At 43.8% G+C, this 25073-nt stretch overlaps 2 protein-coding genes across 7 annotated transcripts in view; one reads left to right on the forward strand and one right to left on the reverse strand.

The window, feature by feature from the left end:
* Scaf4 (SR-related CTD associated factor 4) overlaps nt 1–15420 on the forward strand; it is a 57477-nt gene extending 42057 nt beyond the window's left edge. For 3 of the 6 annotated variants that reach the window (XM_037209648.1, XM_028877144.2, XM_028877145.2), the window contains 4 exons: nt 648–813; nt 897–983; nt 1139–1330; nt 14132–15420. In XM_037209648.1, coding sequence (XP_037065543.1) covers nt 648–813; nt 897–983; nt 1139–1330; nt 14132–15075 — 1389 coding nt within the window. In that variant the 3' untranslated portion in view covers nt 15076–15420. Of the gene's footprint in view, nt 1–647; nt 814–896; nt 984–1138; nt 1331–4027; nt 5347–14131 lie in introns of those variants that run through there. The other 3 variants (XM_028877146.2, XM_028877147.2, XM_037209649.1) reach the window with 2 other exon arrangements.
* Nucleotides 15421–17675: 2255 nt separating this feature from the next.
* On the reverse strand, nt 17676–23771 carry Sod1 (superoxide dismutase 1). Its single transcript, XM_028877148.2, is given in 6 exon segments — nt 17676–17870; nt 18835–18952; nt 19658–19727; nt 21437–21533; nt 23610–23644; nt 23647–23771. Coding segments are annotated over 6 exon segments (462 nt in total). The 5' UTR covers nt 23681–23771; the 3' UTR covers nt 17676–17762.
* Between the last annotated feature and the right edge of the window lie 1302 nt (nt 23772–25073).

A 25073-nucleotide genomic window follows, 5' to 3' on the forward strand; every position in this document is an offset into this window, starting at 1 on the left:
TACAGTTCACATTTGTTAGGTGTTCAGTAAGTGTCATTGAATGTGTATTAACTCATTCAACCTCATACTTAGTTTAAGTTGTTGTATTACCACCTTCGAAAGCCTAAATAGCCAGTACAGACAATTTGACTGGAGGATTGTTGATCTTAGCCTACTACATAAATTGCCAGCTATCCTTTCTTAGACCTGTATCTCCCCATTTTTCAAAAATTCAGTCTTGGATTTTTTTTTTTTTTTTTTTTTTTTTCAAGACAGAGTTTCTCTGTGTAGCTTTGTGCCTTTTTCCTGGAACTCACTTGGTAGCCCAGGCTGGCCTCGAACTCACAGAGATCCGCCTGCCTCTGCCTCCCGAATGCTGGGATTAAAGACGTGCGCCACTGCCACCCGGCTAGTCTTGGAATATTTTTAAATATTTCATGCTGTCAGAACACCAATGGGTGCCAGTGAAATAGAGTGTGAATGGCCATCTTACAGGAGAAAGCAGAGCTTAGATTTATAGCATTTAGGTAGTCACAGGTTACCTACCATCTTTTTAATCTAATAAACGTAGTGGTATAATAAAATTTTCAAAGCGCCTGCTTTTATTTTCTTGATGTACTACACTGTAGTTGAGGGCTGCTAGATGTGTCTTGTGTTTGTCTTTCCAGGTCCCACCTCATCAGCCGGGTCCTCCTGTAGTTGGTGCTCTCCAGCCACCTGCTTTCACACCTCCCCTAGGGATCCCCCCTCCAGGCTTTGGCCCTGGTGTTCCTCCTCCTCCTCCTCCACCACCGTTTCTGCGCCCAGGATTCAACCCAATGCATTTACCACCAGGTACACGAACTCAGTGAGAATACTGTTTTAGGCTCTGAGATGAAATGATACAGCAGGAGTTGACCTGGTCTTTCTTGTTCTAGGTTTTCTTCCTCCCGGACCCCCACCTCCTATAACTCCACCAGTATCCATTCCTCCTCCTCACACTCCACCAATAAGCATCCCAAACTGTAAGCATGTCTTTCCTGTATGTTGGCTTGATGTCTTGGAGTTGGGGTAGGAGGGAAGTGAGCACATGGTAGGGTCTGTAGTCTGGTTAAAGATGGTTGACCGGGAGCATAACTAATTACTCAGCTTTACATGTCAATGTAATTATATTCCTTAGCTACTATCGCTGGTATAAGTGAAGACACTACAAAAGACTTATCTATTGGAAATCCCATTCCAACAGTGGTGTCTGGGGCTAGAGGAAACGCCGAGTCTGGTGACAGTGCGAAAATGTATGGCTCTGCTGTGCCACCTGCTGCACCCACGAATCTGCCCACCCCTCCTGTAACCCAGCCCGTTTCGCTTCTTGGTAAGTTCATTTTTTTTTTATTGTTGGTTTTTTTTTCCCCTTCAAGTTTGGCTTTTTAAAAATAATGTGAATTTTTGCAAAGGAATCCCCAAGGCAATGTTCCTTTGATCTTAAATGGTTTGTGCAGTTGCTGTTTACCAGGAGACATCTTTATAGATGGCATTATGGCCTAGTTGTCTTCAGTAAAACATTTCCATCTGCACATGTTAATTGGATATAGAAATTTGATTAGAGTAATTTCTATGAAAGGAATTGTTACATGTTCTTAACATGATTCCAGACTTCCAGCTGTAGCAACTGGTTCCTCATAGATGTTTCTCTGTCTTTATCCATCTGAAACTCCTGGACTTTGAAAGCTTTTTTTAGTATGTAGACTGTCAAGTACATCATCTCTGATGATCCTAACAGAATGGCATTGTTTCCTGTGTGAGGAGGGTTGTACAGTTGAGGTATAGCTGAGCCCATTCTCACCGGCTCCTGGGTTTTCTTCTACTGGAGCCGCTCCTGCCCACAGCCTCATCGCTGCAGTCAAGGGAGGTGCAGCCTAGAGGCTTCTTCGCAGCCCTCCTTAGGAGGGTGTCCTCTAGTGGGCTTCAGTCGCCTTGAGTACCTCACATCATTTTTATAATAGCCTGTCTTTTAATTACAAAGTCATATTGGATTGATATCACCAAGAATAACTAATATTTGATTCTCCTGATGGGAAGTGAGTATGAGTCCATTTTGTTTTCAGAGGTATGTGTGTATGTACATTTGCTTTCAGAATCTTACTACTTCAGGAAAGAATCTGTTGCTGACATGAGATGTAGAATTGTGGGACACTGGTTTCAGGTAGAACACTTTACACCAAAATCTTCTGGATTGAAGTTTTTTACTTTGTGTGTATGTGCCCCATAAATAGTAAAAATGCCAGTCTCTTTAAAGGTGAAGTTAGGGCTACACCTTAGTGAATATAATGAATTTACTTTAAATTTCCTTAGTACACAGAGGAAGGACTATTTGTTAGAGGAAGATCTGGGGAGATGATTTATTAAACGAAGGGTTGCTTCAACAGTTACACGGGATGGGATGGCATGGGAGCACCTTTGGACTGGGAAACAAGGCCACCAATCAATGTGCCAGACCTCACTAGGCTGTAGCTTCTTGTGTATGTCTAATGTAGCTGCACAAGAATCTGAGAATCTGAATCAGATGCAGCTTTCTAATCAGCCCATTCCTCCGCATCCTTTTCACTTGTGCACAGCTCTGGCTTGGAACAAAATCTTATCTCTAAGGTCCATAGTTATTAGGCTACCTGAAACTTACAAAATTGTGTGCATTTGCCATTTTCTTTGGACTTCATAACTTCACTGAGTGAGTAGAAAGATTTTGTGATCTCCAAGAGTTTGCTAGCCATTGGAGTGAGTACCTGCCTCTACTTACCCCAGAAGGTCCTGCCCTTTATTTCTTAACATCACCAGACAATTTAACCTATGCAATCAACATGAAACAAATGAAACAAATCAAAAGTTGATAAACTTAAAAAAGTGATTTGGCATGCACAGCACTGTTGAACACCGACTCTTACTCCAACATACTCATTATCTTATACACCTTTCCGTGTGTCCTTCCTGTCACAGGATGGAAGGTCAGGAGAGGTCATTGGTTCCAGTGAGGTGGGATGGGTAAAGGAGTGACTTAATGCTGGGCTCTTCGCTCTTGGTTATCTGTCTATACCTTTTAAAGCAAAATTTGAAGATGGAAGGTTCTTCAAATCCTGGAAGTTTTACAGTTTGATATAAGATAAAAATGGAAGCTATTTTATTAAAATAAATACTTTAAACTAACATGGAATAGTCTAGTTCCAGTTGACAGAAGGAAAATCTTGGGTGTGACTTCAGTCAGACATCGGGAGACATGCTGGCTTGTGGCACTGTATTCTCAGAACTCGGGAGGCTGAGGTCCAGGAGCTGGAGTTGGAAGCCAGCCTGAGCTACGTAGCAAGCCCCTGTCTCTAAGAAAGAAATCTTGAAAAAAGATGGTCACATAAATCTTGACCTTTCAGAGAAATGAGTTTTGGTTTTATTATTTTTACAACAATATTATGAAAATATTCTTGACCTGATTTTTGCATTGTAGTAAAGCAAGCCCTCTGAGGAGGTGGATGGGTTTCTCCCCTGAAGTGCCATTGTGCTCATTCCAAGGCTTCTGGCATGGTGGTACTATTCCCTCCCATCCCCACATTCCAGCATTCTTCTCTTGCCCTTAGTTACCATCTCACACTGCCACCTGTCACACAGAATTCAAAAGGAGTCCAATCTCTGCAGGATTCCTTGGACATAGCTGTAACCAGTAAAATCAGTAAGTGCTCACCCATACTTCTGTCTGCCTGAGAGGGGTGAGCTTTTTTGAAGTGAGGTGTTTTCTTTTTTGTTGTTGTTGTTGTTTTGTTTGTGTGTATGTGCAAATAAAGGAGAATTTATTTAAAAGAATCACAGTTCCACCACTTTGATTGAGGAACGCAAGAATCCCACTACCGTATCGCAGTGGACCCGGAGCCGGGGTTGTTAGTCTTCCTGTGGGAGCACGGAGGCTAGGTGCTCCCTCTCCTCTTGGTGCTCTCATGTTTTCTATGAGTCTGTAGAAGGAGATGCTGTGTTGACCAGAACACCTTAAACCTAGAGGCTAATGCTGAAGTCCCATTTCTTCATCTGTAAGGGGACGCAGATGGCATCGACCCGCCAGGGTGTGGTGGTGCTCAGTGGCTAACATACAGAACTGCCACGTGGGAGGCCTTTAGTGAACAGTGGGTGCTGTCACAGGTAAGAAGTGCCATGGATGTGCTTAGGACATCTAGAAAAGCCTGTTTGTACTCCATGGTCTGTGCTGACACTGCTGGGCTCTGACTCATTGTAAGCTTTTGTTTGCCCTCAAGGAGAAAGCAAGTTTTTTGGAACAACTGTCTTTGTATAGTTGCTTGTGCATTTTAAGGAGGGTGAGACCAGATCACAAGCAATCAAGTTCCATTATTTGACTTACTCAGAAAATAATGTTAAATCATAACAGCATTTTACTTGGTATTGAAGATCTTTCCATAGTAGATACTGAATAATTTTCTTGGAATGTATCATTGCCGCATTATTTCCAATGTGCACCCATATTTTGAAGCAGCAGAAGCCTGTCACATGTTAACAGATCAAAATTTCACATTGAGCACTAATTGTAATGGGAAAGGCAGTGGGGTGCCTTGGTGCTACTGACGTTTTTCTGTCATCAGACTGGAGTTTGGGTGTTAGTTTGTAGGTAACTTCCTGTTTCTAGAGCTGAGCTGTGGTGCCCCCCCTACACACACACACACACACACACACACACACACACACACACACACACACACAACCAACTGATTTTGGAAGGACATAAGCTTCCATCATATTTTTAAAAATATTTTGATTCTTTCAATAATACTGATCATTTGAAAATATAAATGACTAGACATACAACAATTACTCATTATTACTTGATTTTAAAGAACACTGTTTAGCATCTCATGGGCCAAAGTAGCTGAAACCTATAGTGGTTTTGTCAAAGCTAAAGATGACATCTACAATTGTCAGTCCTCTAGGCGAGAAGATGGTGACAATCCAGTTCATCCTTTTGATTGTATGAGCATTTATGTTTCCTTTCAAATCCGTTGTATGATATGTATTGCTAATACTATGTACAGCGTATTGATTAAAAAAAGTTAATTGTAAATGTAAAGTTTGGGTTACTTTGGTGTTCCAAACAATAAAAAAGTACACAAAACCTGTTTGTTTGTGTTACCTATCTGTCCTATGTTACAAGGATATCCAGAGTACGTTTCAGGTACAAACTGCCAGGTGGAATGAATTCCTCTGTGGGAGGTGAAGCCGCTCCCTGACACATGCACTTACTTGTTAATTATTGATACCAAGAGGTTGTCACCTTCTCACCTTCCTGCCTTTGTCACACTACTGCAGATGGTAAAGCTTATAAATAAAATTTTATTTCTGAGAATACTCTGACAAGTGGAAGGTTACCCTTTTTTTTTTTGCTGTAAGTCACAGGTGGTTTTAAAGACTCACACCTTGCTGTGGCCTATTAGTGGAGTTGCTGGTCCATGGGTTGGTGGTACACTTTAGTCTACATAGCTGCAGCAGGCATTTGAGTTCATCTCTGACTAGGGCACCTCAAGAACAACTGAAGACACAATTGCTTTGTAAATTATATTAAAGTGCCTTTGAGTTTATATTATTATTATTGTTGTTGTTATTATTATTATTATTATTAAGTTAGGAGCCCAGAAACGTGCCTAGAAGATAAATAATCTTACCTACATTCCGGCAGTTGTTTCAACATGGGTATTTGATTTCCGATGGTTTAGCTTTGAATTTTTCTGCTCAATCTCTGTCTTGAACTTTGTAATTTTTATAGCTAGTAATTTAAACAGCATTTAAGTTACAACATTAGAGCACCAATCTGCTAGTTGCATACTAGTCATGATATTAAATCTCAGAGAAAATTAGAGGGTTTTTTTTTTTTTTTAAGTGTAGTGCCTAGTTTTTAAAAACAGTGCATTTTAATACTTTTATACTGAACTTTAGTATGGTTATGTTAAATTACAAGTAGAAGGTTATACGGAAAGCCTCTTGACATTGTCATATAAGAGTTCTTTTGAAAGTTTTAAAAGTACCTAAATTGGTTGCAATGTTGTTCCACTAGTCACTAGTGTCTCATCGAAATGGCTTTGCAATATTCCTTACAGTGCCTTCTGCTTAAGAGATACAATGTTGTTCCGTGGTTGGAGTGGAAGGCCCAAAGGAATGGTTCATTGTTGGTGGGTGGAGTGGATAGTGCAAAAGAATGGTTAACCTGAGCAGATTTGCCTAGGATAAGAATTGATCCTGAGTGCAATATGTTAATCACTTCCAATGGGACCTGAGGGAATACTAAGTGGAACATCCAAGTGCTTGCACATTGTCCCCATGTACCGAGGCTGTCCCTAGGTGGTGTTCACTAGCCTGCAGAGAGTCTTTTAGCTTGTGTCTGAGGGACATCTTGAGTAGAGTCGGAGGGCAGAAACGTGGGATTCTAGATAGGTTTTGGTAGACACAGATAATGCTGTGAAGAATTTCAGGTAAGGCTCTTATAGCTAACACTAAAAATGAAACTGTCTACAGAAAATTACGGTGAATAATAGAAGTTAGCTGTGTGTTGTATCAAGTTTACTAGCCAGTACTAGAACTCTCCATTCTAAGTCATAGTTGTGTCTCTTGATTACCATAAAGTACTTAGCAAGTAACACACAAATGATTTTCAAAAGTAGTTATAAATGGTGTAGGCTTGCCGGGCAGCGGCAGCGCACGCCTTTAATCCCAGCACTCGGGAGGCAGAGCCAGGCGGATCTCTGTGAGTTCGAGGCCAGCCTGGGCTACCAAGTGAGTTCCAGGAAAGGCGCAAAGCTACACAGAGAAACTCTGTCTCGAAAAACCAAAAAAAAAAAAAAAAAAAGTGTAGGCTAATTAGCTATATAAAGTATTATATATTATTTTGTTAAAAAAATTCCAAGGCATCTTTAAAAGATGGCTGATGATCAGATTTTATTAAAATTCTTGAATCAGTATATGGTATGCCTTTTGCTAAAAGCAGATGAGCCATCTCAGAATATATACCCTCTTCCTTAGATACTATTAAAGACCAGTTTCTCTGAAAGATTCCATGGTGACGTGTAAGGTTCTGTTTGTAACAGTGAATGAATGGAATGTGCTTTCTCTCACTCTTGACAATGAGCTCCTTGAGTTTTCACCAGCTTCCAACATAGTTCATTGTGAGCATTGCCTGGGAGTGTTTTCAAAGTAAATGTTCATAAATATTATGAATTGGTGAATGTAGGGGCAGGAAATCCAAATGTTGATTGTATTGTGTCAGTTTTCTGAAGGTAGTATATCAAAAACAGAAAATGCCTTTTGTTGATTGATTAAATACATATTTGTGTATTTGCCCGCAGATCAGAAGGCACTGGTTGAGAAGTTAAGGGTTGTTGGTAGTGGGCTGGAGGGGATGTAGTTCAATACACTTGACTTGTGTGTACTAGTTCCTTGGTTGGATTCCCAGCAGTACAAATAAAGAAGAAATGAGTGGCTGATAGATATTTTCCTCGTGTATAAGAATCTCCTCCCCATGGAAAATACTACTGTGACCATTCTGTTGACTATTTCAATTAAGAAAAAGAAATTAAAAAAAAAAATGCAGTGGTTTTTCAAAGTTCAGGATCTCCCAGGTTTATACTGAAAAGATTCTCACCACTTTGGGACCCATAGCCTCTGCTGTCATCGGAGGAGATGCCTTCTTGATGAGATTGCTCATCGCCTCTGCGAGCACCATTCAGTGTCAGTGTTCCTCATGGGCCCATGTCTACTGAGAACCACTCTGTACCAAGTATCCTTTTAGGTACTAAAGGTAGCAGCATGAACAAAGTGCGAGCTGTCTCTATGGTGTCTGTTCCTGTGGTAATAAGTAAGCTAATATATCGCATGGAGCCCTTCCGATGAAGAGAAGACAGTAGAGGTGCATGGGAGGTGAAGACACTCAAGATACTGAATGTGCCGTTCACTATCAATAAGATGACCAGGGTAGGTGTTGGGAGGAAGTAGCAGGAGACAGGAAAATACGCCACGTAAGTACTGAGGTTTGGCGTTTCAGACATGCCAACAAGAGAACCTGGACTAAGAAGCAACTTTACCTTGAGGAACCACAAGAGACTGGTAGAGCTGGAGCAGAGCAATCTCAAAGAGACTGATGGATGAATGTAGAGGAAATTATGGAAGTCGGGGGGTACGCAGAGGGAAGTAGTGCTAGGTTTTAAAACAGGCTCTTTTCTAAGGAAGAGACTGAGAGCTGGTAAGAGAACAGCAGCCCCATTTGGATGGTACAGCAGTTTGAGATCTGAATGCATTTGAAGGTAGGCCCTTGAGGACTGCCCCACTCTTAAGTATGTGCGATGAAAAGCATCAGATGTATACATTTGTCACATACATGAGCAGTTGGCGCAGTGACTTAGTCATTCCTGAGATGTACAAATCTTCAGGGGTGCTGGCCATTGTGGAGTGTGGTGGCCACATTTAAGTGCTCAGTATTTTAATTTTGATGTCCAGGTGCAAATGCCAAGTACACTGGATAAATTCTAGAGAGATACACTCAATATGCCATTAGATAAGGATAACATGTAATGTCATAGAGGCCTGTAGAGTTACAGAAACGAGAGTTGGTAAATGGGCATAGCCCTAGAATCCTTAAAACATTTCACAGTTGAGAATAAGATGCTCACTGCTAAAGGACATGTGTTTGTATCTGGCAGGATCTCTAAGCAGTTGGTGTACATTAATCAGTTGCTGGAGAAACTGAAACAAAGGAAGATGTAAGCTCCCATGGTCTCATGGCTACAATCGATAGGGTTAAAGTCAGAGTAACCTTGCTTGGGAGCCTAGCATTTAGCCACTCATGTACTATTCTGCCAGGCAGAGGGTAGAGAAAAGATGTAGCCAGTGGACTAGAACACGGGGAGATACAGTGGAGGCCATGCAAGGGCAAAGGGGGAAGAGATGAACTCTGAAATGCCCTAGTTGGCTCAAAACTCCTAAGTCTTGGTATGGTGGTTCATGACTGGAATCCCCAAACACGGGAAGTAGAAGAAGAAAGGATCCTAAATTGGAGTAAAACCTGGAGTGTGGAACGTGATGCTGTCTCGGAAACTAAGTGCTTGTTTGGGATCCTGGTGTAGGGACAGGAGAAAATGGGGGTAAAGAAATGGATATAGATGTGATTTTTTTTTTCCCTTAAATCCCTGGGGAGAGTTGCTTCATGGAGACACATGGGGGTGGATACTGGAAGAAGATGGCAGAGAAAGGGAGTTGCTTTGTTTTTATGCCTAAATAGTAGGTGATTCTGGAAAACCTAATGCAAGAAAGAAGGGGAGGATAGTGTATAGTAGCTTAATAGAAAGGGAAGAGCAGGTCCAGCATAGGGGCTTTGATATGGCCACAGACGCAGAAAACCAACACAGCTGCAAGTATCTTCTAAAGGTTGGGGGGTTGCGTGGGAAAGTAACAGAAGGTGGTTTTGCAAAGAAAAAAAAGATACAATAAAACAGAAAATGGCGTGTTCGTGTAATGGAAGATTATTTGATAATAAGTACTTGTTCATGCTACACGACTTGGATGAGCCTTGGAAAAATGCCAAGTGGAAGGAGCCACTCACAGGACTACGTATTGTATGATTCTTTTCTTTTTTCTTTTTTTTTAAATGTTGGTAAACAGGCAAGTTCACAGAAATAAAAAAATAGCTGGGTGGGCTGGACTGGGAGGGAGGGAGCTGATTAATAGAACAGACTTTCTTCTAAGGATAATGAAGGTATTCTGAATGTGCAAGAACCATTGGCTTGAAATTTCTATATGAGCACATTATAGGATATGGGAACGTTATCATAAAGCAAACCAGCTATAAGTAAGCTGAGGAGGGACATTAACCCATGAAATAGATACCCTTGATGTGGAGTGGGAATCGACTGGGAAAATGGGGGGTTAATGGTCAGAGGGAAACGTGTTCTGTAGTTAAGAAATTTCTTAAGGGGTTTGGGCTTGGAGGGACTGGCAGCCATGCTTAGACCCAGATTTCAAATGGATACTGGGGTGAAGGTGTAGCTCAGTGTAAGGCCCTGTGATCAATCCCGAGTGCCACATGTTTGATATTTTAAAAATATCAAACCGGTGTTGGGACTTTTCCATGACTCTGATGAGAGAAAATCGGGGACTAAGAGGAAGGAGCTTGTTGAGGACTTCTCCGAGAGGAGCATGGGCAGGCTAGTTGGGATTTGAATTGAGGGGAAGTTACTAGTGATAAAGCCTCCGTTTCCCACTAGAGGCGAGGCAGTGGCTGCGGCAGAGTGGACAGAAGGCCAGGCGGGCCAGGGACAGACAGAGGGACAGAGTCTTTGCCTTCTGCTCTTGTGCTTCTGGCCCTCGCCTCTCTCGCACACAGGAGATCCCTGCTGTTCTTTAAAGATCCATTTATGTTTCATGCCCTCAGTGGGCCTCAGCTGAAAGCCCTTGTGTTTATATGTATCCTCTTCACATTGGTGTCAGAGCAACCTCCTGACATCCCCCCTTACCCTTCTCATAGATCTGTTCTGCCATGGCGGTGTCTCTTTGTAATTTAATTGTGAAGCAGCCATTTTGGGGATCATTGGGAAATGGGCCAATTTGGTTTTTTTTTTAGTTAAACTTAAGTGTAACTGTTTTGTTTTGTTGTCTCCCTCACCGCCACCTCACCCTGGACTTGCTCTAGAACCCTGGCTAGCCTGGTACCCATCATCCTTCTGCCTCCACATTCAGAGTTCTGGGGTTACAGGCAGGCATTGGATTTTTTTCCCCCCAGCCTGCTTTTCCTAGAAATTCTTAAGTATATGTGATATGTTAGTTCCCCGGGTCTGAGCTCTTTGTGTTTAGTATTGGCCAGTATTAGTGCTGTGACTCTGCTCTGCTGAGCATTGTGTGTGTACATGACCTGCTGCTTACACACATCTAGCAAGGCTGTCCAAGAGCTCTGTTAAAAAAGGACAAATCTCATTCATCTCCTAAAATAGTTACTGTTGCAGTCTTGATCTTGCATTGACCCCTTCATCCAGACAGTGATCTGAGTTTCTAAATCCCAGAACTCAGTCCTGCCCACTGGCTGTCCTCAGTCTCTCCTACACTAGTTCCTGTCTTAAAGAGTTCACCCTTCTGTTGATTCTTGGGGGTAAGAACCTAACAGTCCAACCCTCTTTGCTTTCTGTACACCACTTAGCAGAAAGTTCTTTCAAAACAAACAGGATCATTCATCTGCTCAGGATCCCACTCTGGTTTCCTCCATTAATTAGGGAAAGACCAGATTCTTTATCATGGCATTCAAGACCCCTGTATTGCCTTGGCCCTCCTCCTCAGCTTCAGAAGTCTTGTCTGTAGCTAGGGTCTCCTCTTTGCATTCCAGGTCGTCCTACTGCAGTTCACTTGAATGGTACACCCACTGCCTCACTGAAGTACTAAGCTGTTTTTAAATCTCCCAACCCCCCTCCCTCCATCACACCTTTCCCTACTCATGCTGGTTTGTATTTCTCTGATTGCTGTTGAGGTCCACACATTCTGTCAGTCTAACCCTCTTCCTGTTACCTGGCTGCACCATCTGTAGCATTTGAAATTGAAAGGAAAACTTTTTTTTTTAATCCTCAAATGAGTTAATAGTAAAGTTTTGGTGTGTTAGTTTTTTGGGTTTAATTATAATTACAAAACTTAGCTTACTCTAGATAAACCTAATTGTGGCCAGCACATCTTTTTTACTTCATGTATCTTTTCTGTATCCCACTGCTGTGTAATGCCAACCTAAAGATTCCCTAGCAAAAGTTAACATCACCTCTGTTGCCTATTACAGGATTCACCATATACATTTTAGTTACATCCTTTATTACAGAGGTAGTGTATTTTTACTGCAAAAATAGCAAAAGGAGCTGCAGTTATCCATTGTCTGAGGGCCGCAGTATATGTGATCTATAAATGTTACTGCTTCTCCACACTCCAAGAGGACATCCCATCTGACACATCTTCCCAGTTGACAATATGAGAAGGATTTGGTCTGATATTTAGAGCAAATGCCAAATAGAAACATCCATATGTATAAAGTAGATTGGGCAGGTGTGTGTGTGTGTGTGTGTGTGTGTGTGTGTGTGTGTGTGTGTGTTTGTGTTTAAATTGTACTTTATGGGAGGTTTATATACATGATTATTGACCCAGTTTATCCCTGTACATCTTCATATCCACTCTGTTAAGGATTAATAAGTCCTAGGGACTGTGGAGTATGTTTAATAAAGATTCTCATTTTATCCTCTGTGATGTGGATTTGGCCTTGCATCTTCCATCCGTAGTCAGTTTGGCTGTTAAGGACTCCCCGTTGCCTGGCATGAGGCTGACTTTTGATTTCTCAGGCTTGTATGAGTTCTTAGAGTGTTTTGAGATGGTTCCTATGAGCCTATAGATGAGCACTGGAAGATGCCACGCCCACCTAACAGTACACATCAGTTCTCTTAGTCCTGAGAACAAACTTCCTAGTAACTTGGTGCACAAAAGGCACTTGCTGGGTTTGCTGCTTGAGTATTTTGGTCTTGGTCTAGCTGATAGTCTGTTGTGTTTTTGTTGTCTAGGATTTTCTGGTCATATTCGGAAAGTCCTTGCCACATTTACCCATTTCATAGGGCTTCTCAACTTACAACCTTACATTGGGAGTTTCATTGGCTTTAAATTTTCAGCTACTGAGGTTGATTTTAAAGCATAATTGATAATGGAAGAACATGAATTTAAAATGTTCTGCTTAGTCCTAGAATATCACCTTACTAAACAAAATGTGTGGAATAATGGTGTCCGAGTTACCTCAGTAGGCACTGAACTCTGTCATATTTTAAGTGACAGGTACTACTGTCCCCGTTTTGGAACACTTAAGTGTGTATCAAAAGTAATTCCAGGCAGTGGTGGTGGCACACCTTTAATCCCAACACTTGGGAGGCAGAGGCAGGTGGATCTCTGAGTGAGGACAGCCAGGGCTACACAGAGAAACCCTGTCTTGAAACACACACACACCCTAAAATTAAAAGTAACTCCTGACTAATGTTCATCTTTGTGTACTTGGAGGACTTTCTCAAAGATTTTTATTTTGGTTTTTTTTTTTGTTGTTGTTGTTTTGTTTTTGTTTTTGTTTTTCTCGAGACAGGGCTTCTCTGTGTAGCTTTGCGCCTTCCCTGGGACTCACTTGGTAGCCCAGGCTGGCCTCGAACTCACAGAGATCTGCCTGCCTCTGCCTCCCGAGTGCTGGGATTAAAGGCGTGCGCCACCACCGCCCGTTCTCAAAGATTTTTATGTGGTACATGGGCAAACGATGTGACTTATTACCCACTACTGTATTTCCTGTTACTACCTGGAGCGTTTTCTGTTATCAGAATAGCTTTTTTATCATAGTGACTTTTGCTCTTTGTATTTGGAAAGAAATAGATGTGATACCTGTTTTTCAGGACTAAAACAAATCCTTATTTTTCCCTACTGCTGTACATGCTGGGTTGAACTTACATGATTCTTGGGCCAGAATGAGCAGGCTCTCCTACACATCAGAAACAGGCAATGAGCAGGACTTTACAGAGCTCCAGCTTTGCCAGTCTTACTGCCTGTGGGAGAAGAGTAGAAGGTGTGTAGTTGAGGATACCACAGGATCCAGCCCTCAGGTTGACCTAACAGATGACACTTTGAACAATGCTTAGAAAAAATGAAAAAGAAGCTGTGTGTGTGTGTGTGTGTGTGTGTGTGTGGTGTCTTCATCGTAGATCCTAGACCGATGATGAACACTGTATAATAGCTACAGGAAGTAGTAGAACATGAAATCTTGACTAGATGCTTGAAGCCCTTGGCCTCTCCAGAGTGGGCACATTAGGACATGGGATCTGATTGTAAACTTTGAGAACACATCCTGCTGTCTTGACGAGCCGACAGTGAATACATACATGCCTTTATGTCCTGAGTGTTAGTAGGAGACTGAGAACTGCAGTGTACAGTTCCTCTTGCAGCGTTGTTTGGCCTCTGCCTGTATTGGGTAACTAAACAATGAGTCTACCATTGCTTACCTGGGTTGTCACTGGCTAACGTGGCCTTAGTTCAGTATGAATTCAGAGTGAAACTGATTTAGAGACAACTGAAAATAGACATTTACATTTTCCTTTGTGTTATCTTTCAGGTACTCAAGGAGTTGCACCTGGTCCCGTAATTGGGCTCCAGGCACCATCTACTGGTCTTCTTGGTGCCAGACCTGGCCTGATCCCACTCCAGCGCCCCCCAGGGATGCCTCCACCTCACTTGCAGCGGTTTCCTATGATGCCACCTCGCCCCATGCCACCTCACATGATGCACAGAGGTCCGCCTCCAGGACCAGGGGGCTTTGCTATGCCCCCACCTCATGGAATGAAAGGGCCCTTTCCACCACATGGCCCCTTCGTTAGGCCTGGTGGAATGCCAGGGCTTGGGGGCCCAGGGCCAGGCCCAGGAGGACCAGAAGACAGAGATGGAAGGCAGCAACAACCACAGCAGCAGCAGCAGCAGCCGCAGCCACCACCACAACAGTCACAGCCACAGCAGCCACCACCATCCCAGCAGCCAGCGCCAGCTCAGCAGCAGCAGCCACAGCAGTTTAGAAATGATAGCAGGCAGCAGTTCAATTCAGGTAGAGACCAAGAAAGGTTTGGAAGAAGATCTTTTGGAAATAGGGTGGAAAATGACCGGGAACGGTATGGGAACCGTAATGATGATAGAGATAATAATAGTAACCGTGAAAGGAGAGAGTGGGGGAGGAGGAGCCCTGACCGGGACAGACACAGAGACTTGGAAGAGAGAAATAGACGCTCTGGTGGGCATCGGGACAGAGACAGGGATTCCAGAGATAGAGAGTCCCGTAGAGAGAAGGAAGAGAATCGGAAGGAGAAGCACGAGCTCCCAGACGGGGCAGGTGGTAGCAAAGCCAGTGAACCTCCCCTTAGCCAAGTGGGAAACGTAGACACTGTTTCTGAACTTGATCAGGGGGAGGCCGTGGCCACAGTGGTAAAACCTCAAGAGTCACCTGCTGAGGCTACCTCATCCGTTGAACCTGAGAAGGATTCTGGCTCAGCAGCAGAGGCTCCTCGCTAGAGACTGGATTTGACAGACTCTGACAGGACACTTGGGTCGTAGAGCTGAGGTGTACAGATGCTGTATAATATTTGCTCCTGCTACATCACCTCACAGTAGTTGGTGGGGTCTGTAAGCAATTTGATTGCTTCCCTTCTATTTAAAAATAGCCACAAAATAACAAAAAATACTGAAGATATATTGCCCTTTTTTGCTGTAACTTTTTAAAAGTTTTGACTTTTAAAAGTTTACAAATCCTAATTAGAAGTGCTCTCTATTTTTTTTTTTTTTAATTTAAGACAAGGTAACGGTGAAAGCTCCTCAAAAAATAGGGATGTTTTTAATAAACTCTATTTTCGTAACAAACTTTAATGTGTGCTATTCTTCATACACTGCATTAAGGTGGAAAAAGATGTTAACCATTGAAATTTGAGCTGTTGATGTATTAGTCTAAGTTAGACTTCTTTGATAAGAAAGAAGACGTAGTATTTGCCAACATGAGTTTTATTCTTCTGACTTTTAATATTTTGATCATAAGGTAAAGATTAGTGGTCTTATTGTTAAACTAAGATCTTTTTCCCCATTGGGTTTGTGGTAATGTTGCCGTAATTAATTTGTAAAGAGATTTGCTAGGGTAAATAATTGGATTCTCAATATTATACTACAAATTACCTGATTGCCTGGGCATTACTTATTTAGAACGTTGAGTATGTTGTTTATAGTCATCCCATTAAAATTTCCAAGATGTAAAGTGAGGTCAAGGTTAATGTATGGAACCAGAAAGCTTTTTATAGACTAGGTACAGTGTAACATTTCTTGTAAGCTTTGCCTGTTTCCTGTACCATCTCCAATAGCCCAAGAGGTACACTGAACTTTTTGCTACATCTGAAGCCAAACTAAGGCTATAATAGTGAAAAGCACTGGCATACAAGTGAGTTGTCAGGAATTTATTTATTTACAGCAGCAGCTCTCAACCTTCCTCATGCTGTGCTGACCCCCAACCATGAAACTGTTTCATTGCTACTTCATAGCTGTAACTTGGCTGTTAGGAATCATAAATATCTGATAAGGGACCGACCCCCAAGGGGATTGTGATCCACAGGTTGAGAACCACTGATTTAGTATGAAAGTTATTTTTTCCTAAAATTACATGAAGAGCAAGCAAGATGACTCAGCCAGTAAAGACACTCTCTGCCAACCTTGATGGCCTCGGTTTGATTCCTGGGACCCAAGTGGTGGAAGAACTCCTTTTCCTCTCATGCACATAACCCTAAACATAAGTAAATGTGATTTTAAAACCACAAGATGCTAAGTTAAGCAAAAAAATTTCCTAAACTGGCTTAGCGTTAGGGTACTTGGAAGTTCCTTTTTGTGTGGTCTCACTGGAGTTTTAAATGCAAGGTCTTTGTGGTGATGGGGAAACCTGTCTGTAGCTGTTGCACGTTTGAGTTTTATGCTGACCCTACTTAAATTTTTAAGTTCTTGCTCTAGTATACTTCCGGGAAGGAAAAAAACACACCTGATTATTCCAGTGCCCAGATTTCAAGGACAGATTTAAATCTCCAACTAAAACTATTGAGAAATGAACCACTAAACACAGCTGGTTTGTGATTACACCAGATGTTTCGTCTCTGCATTTGAATCATCCCACACATCAAAGAAAATCTGTGACGTATTATTTACCTCAAACTCCAACATAACCACTTAAGAACACATCCCATGAGCAGCTTTTAAAAATGGAAACACCAAAAAATTATCCTTTTCCAATTTAGCAGTCTCCCAGTGACCTGTGTTTGAAAAATCATGATTATGAATGAACAGCACTATGGCTTACACCTGATTTGTCAGAAATATTTCAGTTGAATTAACTATTCCAGAGTCACAAGCCAGTCAGGTTAGTGTTTCCTTTAAAAGGGAGTTTTTCTTAGGTACATATTAAGAGACACTCAATTTGGTTAACTTGTGTTGTAAAAGTCAGGATTTAGTCAGAACCTCCAGTCCAATTTGGTTTCATCTCTCCCCACCCCCACATGCTGTCATGTTTTCAGAGCACCAACACAGACGGTGCCAGCTTTCCTTGGAGAGTAGGTACTAAATTAACTTTGGCTAGCTGAGGCCAATGCAAGTGACTGAAGGGCTTTTTCTTAAATTATGACATCTAAGTGTAATATTTTTATTTTAAAATAGTTAGGTACTCTGAATCTAAAAGGAGAGCTTTAGGTAATTTCTCTGAAGCTACTAAAAGAAGGCAGCAAGTTTTCGAAGATCAAATTCAGTTTGGGCTACCAGACCAGACATACATTTTGACAGTATCACATAAAACACTTTCAAAACCCAGTACTATGAAAATTAGCATCACTGAGTCTGCTGCTGATGCTTAATGTAAGGGCTGACTTTGAATTTTTACTTGTATACATTAATAGGCTCAAAATAAGTGTCACACGTTTACTCACATGCTTGAATGAGAATTTGAGTTTAATATCCATGTGTAATTAAGTCTGGCAAAACACAGAGACACATGGAAACCAGTTTTAGTTTAGTGAGTTATAAAACTACACATCTTCTGAACATTATCAGTTCTCATTTCAAGTCCTTAAAGCAATCAAAGAGGAGTCACACAGTTACATTTTTAATATTACAGTTTAATGGTTTTCTCTCTAGTTTGGCAGGATGGCAGATGATCTGAGACCCGGCCACACAGGGAATGTTTACTGGGCAATCCCAATCACGCCACAAGCCAAGCGGCTCCCGGCGTTCCCAGTCTTTGTGCTTTCATCATTTCCACCTTTGCCCAGGTCATCTTCTTTCTCGTGGACCTTTGAAAAAAGAATTAACATTTAGCTTTGGGCAATCAAGTAATTAGTACCTCTTCCTGGCAATACCACAAAGATTTAAAAGGACCATTACAAAATGTTCCAATCTATTAGTAAATAAATAAGCTAGCATTTAAGAGCAGACAACTGAGCTTTTCCTTGCTAGTAGCAAAGACACATTACCGTTAAAAGCTAGGTAAATGTTGCTGTTTCTAAATGAAATATTAAGGACCCAAGTGACTGTAATGGGCCACATGCTAACTTTAGCCTCACACATACACACCCCAAATTTTTTTGCTATTAAAAATCTCACGTCAGTGACCTATATATAGGCCTACAAATAAGAGGCAATTCTAAATATCTTTATTTAGCAACAAGACTTTAAATTTATTTTTAAAACATTTATAAATGACTGTTCTGCTTCACCAATAGGGCTGAAGAAAATTCTAAGGATAAAGGGTCAACTGAAAGGAAGTGCCTACTGAAAAGGTAGCTGCCCGAGGTGGGCAAGAGCCTTTACTACTTGTTCTGCATGAACCAGATTCAGCTCCCGAGGGTAACTTGGGAAGACGGCTCCCATATGGTAACCAAGCGATGATAACCTACAGACTTGAATACTGACATCCATCGCAGATTTTACACTCAACGAAATGTTTAACTGTAAGGGGGGCAATCATGGCAAGAAAATCTGGCTGTTTTAAACTAAAGACTACTGTTTCTTCTACATAGACCCAGTCTGATCAAATGTAACCTTCTTTCTACTGCATCTCAGCAGAACAGTGTTCTTAACTGACCTAGGCAAATTAATTCTTCACTATCATAACCAATAAAACCTTTTTTCCTATTCTGAACTCTTACAGTTTATGTGATTCTTTAGAAACTAGTTTGACAATCATCAAGTCATGGAAAGGTATATAACCATGTTAGAAGACATCCTATGTATGTATGTTCTCATATGAAAACTTACCACCATTGTTCGGCCAATGATGGAACGCTCTCCTGTGAGTGAGATCATAGGATCTTCAATGGCCACATTGGCCACACCATCCTTTCCAGCAGTCACATTGCCCAGGTCTCCAACATGCCTAACATTAGAACAGCATCAAGTGGATAACACTGATGTCTACTTCATTCACATCAGTGGAGTTCAAGAGCTACATTAATATCTTGACTAAGGCACATACCTGTCAGTGGGTTAATAGGTGCACATATCAAATCTGACCACTTCTCCAGACTGACAAAGATCTGGAAACATTTTACAACAGGTAGCTAGGATACCCTGAACCCACAGTTCAAAAGTCACGGTCTGTCTGGGATACATTTTCATTTCCGGGACTGTGGCAAAGGATGAACTCGGCTCCTGAGTTAGCATACTTATTAGCCAAGTTTTGCTCCCAGGCCTCCAGTATAAAATCAAGCCAGTCTTTTACATTTCGGACTTCCCTGAGATTGAACATATACATGGGGTCTCAACTAGCCTTCATTATCTACATTAGTGTCTTGTTACACAATGACTTACTTTGCTAGTGACTAACAACAGTACTGTTATCCTTGACATTTTCTGTATTGATTCCTTTGGGCACTTGTATTAGTTCATCTTCAATAAATGCTACAAAACTAAATCACATTAAGAGTCCCCATTTGTCAACTCCTTTACCCAAAATAAACCATTCCAGCACTTGTGGATAGGGAAGCTGTGAAGTGAAAGAAAATACAAAAGCAGGGAGACCACTGGGTTCTGTCTCACAGGTGGCCTCTCCACCATCATGCATATGGAGCATGCTGCTCACCTCTCTTGATCCGCTGGTCCACCATGTTTCTTGGAGTGAGGATTGAAATGAGGACCTGCACTGGTACAGCCTATCCACCAGAAACCAGCAGTTAGATTACAAAGCAAACGCCTGTATGTAACAACACGAGCATTCTCACAACTTCCAACACAGCAAACACTGGCCTAGTGTGTGCTGGGGTGGCAGAAACAAGAAGGAACATGTGGTATAAAGAGCAGGGGTGTATAGCCTTACATTCTCAAGCTACCTTCTTTCTCTAGGCTGTCACTTTTCCTTTAGTTTTTTAAAAAAGTCTCACTATTACAGCTCAGGATACCTGCAACTTGTGATCCTCCTGCCTCAGCCTTCCAAGTGCTAGAAACATGGAGTGTCATACCATGCTGGCTCTGACTCCTTCCTTTAAAGTGGAGCAGATGTGATCTTCAATGGCTCTTCTGATGTCCCTCATTTAAAAATCTTGACTTTACAGAAACTGGCATACCTTTATGACAAAAACACTTGTCTTTCAAGACCATGTGCCATCAAGCCTTGACTTGGGGCAAGCAGATTGTTAAATGGAACCTTATGCCTAAGGGCCAAGGCTGCTGCCCTACACAACTCAAGGGGTGTAACCAGTATTACAGGTACTCTTGTGGGCCAACACAACCATAACAGTGCAGGAAGTCCTTTCATGCAGGGCTTTCCTTTGTTTACAGCCTCTACCCAGGCCCAGAGAATAAGTACAGGGCATTCAGAAAGGAGTTTAGCAAATCAAAGCTATCAGCAGAGGCAAAGCAACTTGGGGGAATTTTAGTTAATTATCAGAATGGATCAAACTTGATCATAAGTAACTGTGGACCAAACTGTGCCACATTACACACAGGTTCTAATAGTACATGCCATAACCCAGCACACACAAGACTTAAAGGACAAGTTCAGAGACTGGTCTGGAATACACCACAAGTTCCAGACCAGCCTGGGCTGTGTGGAGAAGGGAGGCAAGAGAGGAGAGGCCAGGGGAAAGGAGGAAAAGCTCTCTCATGAATGGGGCTCTTCTTACAAGTGTGAACAAAATTCAGATCATTACTCCCATGTGGCAAAAGATCACTAAATGCAATTTGACCCACCACTTTTTGCTGACTTGATTCTACCCCCAAATTGAGAAAACACACCTCATTCTAAGCACCTATGTTGTATCTTCAGTTCTCATCACTTCTGTCCCATAATGCCCCTCATGCCAAGGCTTGGGGCTGTTCCCAGACACTGTGCCTAAAACACCTCGAAGAATTACCCAAAGTAAGCAGGAGCCTGATTTTTTTTTTGTTTTTTTTTGTTTCTGTGTTTTAAACTCAAGCCAGGACAATTAAAAAAAAAAAAAATCAACTCCTTCACCTTCCTTCCTTCACACCTAAGGATTCAAACACATTTTTTTTTTTTAAAGATTTACTTATTTATTATGTATACAGTGTTCTGCCTGCATTTATGCTTGCAGGCCAGAAGAGGGTACCAGATCTCATTACAGATGGTTGTGAGCCACCATGTGGTTGCTGGGAATTGAACTCAGGACCTCTGGAAGAACAGCCAGTGCTCTTAACCACTGAGCCATCTCTCCAGCCCCTCAAACACACTTTTTATGGCTACTTTCCTCAAGGTTGACCTAAGTGGTTATTTTAACTTAAATCTTTAAAAAGAAAGAAAATTTTATTCTTTTTTAATCATTAACAGTTGAGTCTCCGCTCAGTCCCATTTGTTTTACTAGTCAGACAGGTATAGACGGTCACTAGCCAGCATAAGACCTACCTTGTGTATTATCCCCAAACTGATGAACATGGAACCCATGTTGGCCTTCAGTCAATCCTGTAATTTGTCCTGACACCACAACTGGTTCACCACTTGCCTTTATTTAAAAATAAATAAAATTAAGGCATTAAGTTTGAGTACAAATGCTTCTGAACAAAGGAAATTGCTAGTTCACACCTTTACCCTTCACAGTAAAAGGCACAAAAGCTTCCCCCTCAAAAAAAAAAAAAAAAAAAAACAAGCAAAAAACTGTCCAAATTCTAGTCACCACTCCCCACAGGGGGACTAGCAGCTTAGCTCCAGGCCTCCTTCCCTATCAATCTTCTCATAACACTTGCTGCCAGAGGTCATGCTGGCAGGCTCCTGGACTGAAGAGCATTTAAAAAGCACCTAACAGAACAGAATTAAGAGGGCTACTAGGTGTCAGACCTAGGGAACAGATGGGCACTGCACTCACTGTGTCTGGCTTGACTCTTACAGAAATGCACACTGGACCCTGGTTCTCCACTCAGCACCCAGGGATGCTCCCTTATTTTTATTTAGTAGCCAGAAAATATCATGTCCTACTGCCTGAGGGGGTCCACCTGGGTCTAACCAGAACTACTTAACTCATTAGGCATTCAAATCTAGAGAACTTCCCACTTGTCAAAAAGAAAGGACAATAACAATACTACAGAGTAAAGAGACCCCGGCAGTATCATCACCACCATCCCAGCAGCATGCCGTCATGTCACATCCAAAACTCAAATTAGTATAGCTCCAGATTGTAACAACAGAGAGAAAATGCAAGAAGCGACTGCAACCATCAGAACACACACGCCGAGGCCTTTCTTTTTAGCGTGTTTTTAAATCTCCAACTCCTTCAACAAAAGAAGGAACCCTGGGCAGAAATTTTTGATTCTGCAAAGTTGGCAACAGGTTAAGTCAAACAGCGCTGATAGCCAGGTTATTACACGTGACGATCTGGAATGTTGAACTATCCAAGGGTCTTTATCGGGTACAAAGGGCACCAGCAACACGAAGCTCCGGGCTTCACAGAAGAATCCTGCGAGCTGCTCTGGGAAGGCAGATGATAGGAACCTGGACGCAGGGGGGGACCCCCGGCTGATATTCACCTTTCTCACGGTGTGGAAAGAAGACCTTCCTTACAGTGGTGAATTTACGTGTGAAAAAGGGGTGTGGGGGGGGGAGGACAAAAACAAAAAACTTACACAGAAAAAGAGCCAAGTGCCTTCAAATGCCAAAGAAGCTGCCGAATCCGAGACAGGTTAAGAAAAACTAAACTCACGTTACCGGCTCTCCCTCGCATAGAGGAGACACGTGCATTCGCTCCGCTGTGTCTTCTCCCGTTTATGTTAAAACATTCTAGAGCGCAGATCCACACTCCACTTCTCACATATCCCCTCGGGATGAAGCTAACTAGAACAGAACCTTCCTGCAGATGGTAACCTCCCTAGGGCTCTGGACCCGCTCTCACCACAATCATCTTCCCTGTGACGCATGTGTCTCTGCAGTATTACTGACTATATATATATATATATATATTTTCGAAAACCTACTTCTCCATGAGCTTCAAAATGGGCTCAGACACTCGCGGCCCTAGAAAACACCCGCGGTCGGGTGGGTGTCTTTCCGGAGCTTGGAGAGAAGAAAAAAGCAACGGCTTTTCTTTTTCACCCTTGCGGGCCCGACCCTGACCTAGTACAGAGCAGCCCGGGAGGTTGTTTTCCCCAAAAAAAACAAAAAAAAAAAAAAAAAAAAACCGCCCCAAACGCGTCCGGCTGCCCGAGTCCGGTTCGTCACCAGCACAGGCCAATCTTTTGAAAAGATACTCAGCCGGTGGCCTCGGGGCGCTGAGCCTGTGGGACGGCGACACCGGACAAGCGGCGATCCCAGAGGGACAGCGGATGCCGAGAGGGCTCGCTCGGGCCGGGCCGGGCCGCTCGGGGGCGCGGAAAGTGACCGGCCCGGGAGGCCCCGCGGCGGCGCCCCGGCCTCCCTCCCTCCGTCCCCCGCGCCCAGCCCCTGCCCGAGGCCGCGGTGACTCAGCACCTAGCGGGGCGCAGGCCGCGGCGGGGCGGGGCGTGGCGGGCTCCGGTACAGGTGCGCGGCCTGCGCCCCGGTCCCCGATCCCCGCGCTCCCGGGTCCCCGCACCCCCCCTCCGGGCCTTGCCTTCTGCTCGAAGTGGATGGTGCCCTTCACCGGCCTTCGCCCTTCAGCACGCACACGGCCTTCATCGCCATGCTTCGCGAGGAGACGCGCGGCGGCCTCGGGAACCTGCAGAGGGCGAGAAGGGAACACAAAACCCGGGAACCGCGGAAGATGCCGCAGGAAACGCCGGCGCAAGCCCAGGCCTCGTCGCCGCCGCCGACCTTTTATAGCCCCGGGCCTGGCCACGCCCACCCTGGCACGGAACCAATCGTCACCCGAGGGCTCCGCCCACCCTCCGTGGAGCGCCTCGGCCGCGGGGCGCGCGGCGGGGCGGGGCCGAGGGCGGGGGGGGGGGGGAGCGCGGGAGCGCGGGAGCGCGGCGGCCGGGAAGAAAGTTCCAGAGAGGAGGCGGCGCGGGAGCGGCAGCCGCTATTGTCTCGTGAAGGTGACCGCCGCGGAGTCGCCCTGGAAACCGAGGAGGCGAGGCCCGGCCTGCGTGGCGCGCCTCGGAGGTCGGAAGCCGCCCGGCTGGGAAGGGCCGCGTGCGAGCGCCTTTTGGGTGCGCGCGCCCCCGCTGCGCTGAGAAAGGTGGGGTGCGCCAGGATGGGTGCTGCGCGGAGCTCTCCCCGGGTCCCGGGCTCTGGCTTTATCTCCGCGTGAGGTTTACCTGTGCAGAGCCCGTGCCCTGTCTCCAGACGGCGCCTTTCTCCCTCGTCCAGTCTTCTAAGCCCTTGGCTGGAATCGCATGGCTGCTTTTGTTTTGGTTTCCGGTCCCAGGCCAGGGGGTTGGACCGACCTCCCACGTGAGTCACAAGCGCTCTACCGCCTTAGCCACATCCTTCTTTGTATTCTTTGTTTTTGTTGTTTTCCAGACGGGAGTTTCTCTGTGTAACCGTCTTGGCTGCCCTGGAACTCTCTTCGCAGACCAGGCTGGCCTCGAACTCACGGAGATCTGCCTGCCTCTGCCTCCCAAGTGCTGGGAGTAAAGGCATGCGCCCGGCTGCTTTTTTTTTTTTTTAAGACAGGATCTCACTATGTAAACCCTGGCTAAACCGGTTGTGGTGGTGCACACGTTTAATCCCAGCGCCTGGGAGGCAGAGGCAGGTGAATCTCTGAGTTCGAGGCCAGCCTGGTCTACATAGTAAACCCTGGCTGCCCTGGAACTCACTCTGTAGACCAGGCTAGCTTTGAACTCACAGAGATCCACCTGCCTCTGCCTCCCGAGCGCTGGGAGTAACGGCGTGCGCCACCACCGCCCGGTGTCTTTTTGAGATAAGGATTGAACTTGAATTTGAGATCCTGCTGCCTCAGTATCCCCAATAACTAGGATTACTTGTCTGCCCCACCATTCCCAGCTAAATTCTGTATTCTCCTGCCCGTCTGACGGGTCTCTACTTCAGACACCAAAATGGCCACCGAGTGGCTCTCTGGCTTTAAGCCATGCACTGGAGGACAGATGCCTCATGAAGTCATTTTCGATACCTC

Source organism: Peromyscus leucopus, chromosome 12 (genome assembly GCF_004664715.2).
Source record: "Peromyscus leucopus breed LL Stock chromosome 12, UCI_PerLeu_2.1, whole genome shotgun sequence".
NCBI classification, from domain to species: Eukaryota; Metazoa; Chordata; class Mammalia; order Rodentia; family Cricetidae; genus Peromyscus; species Peromyscus leucopus.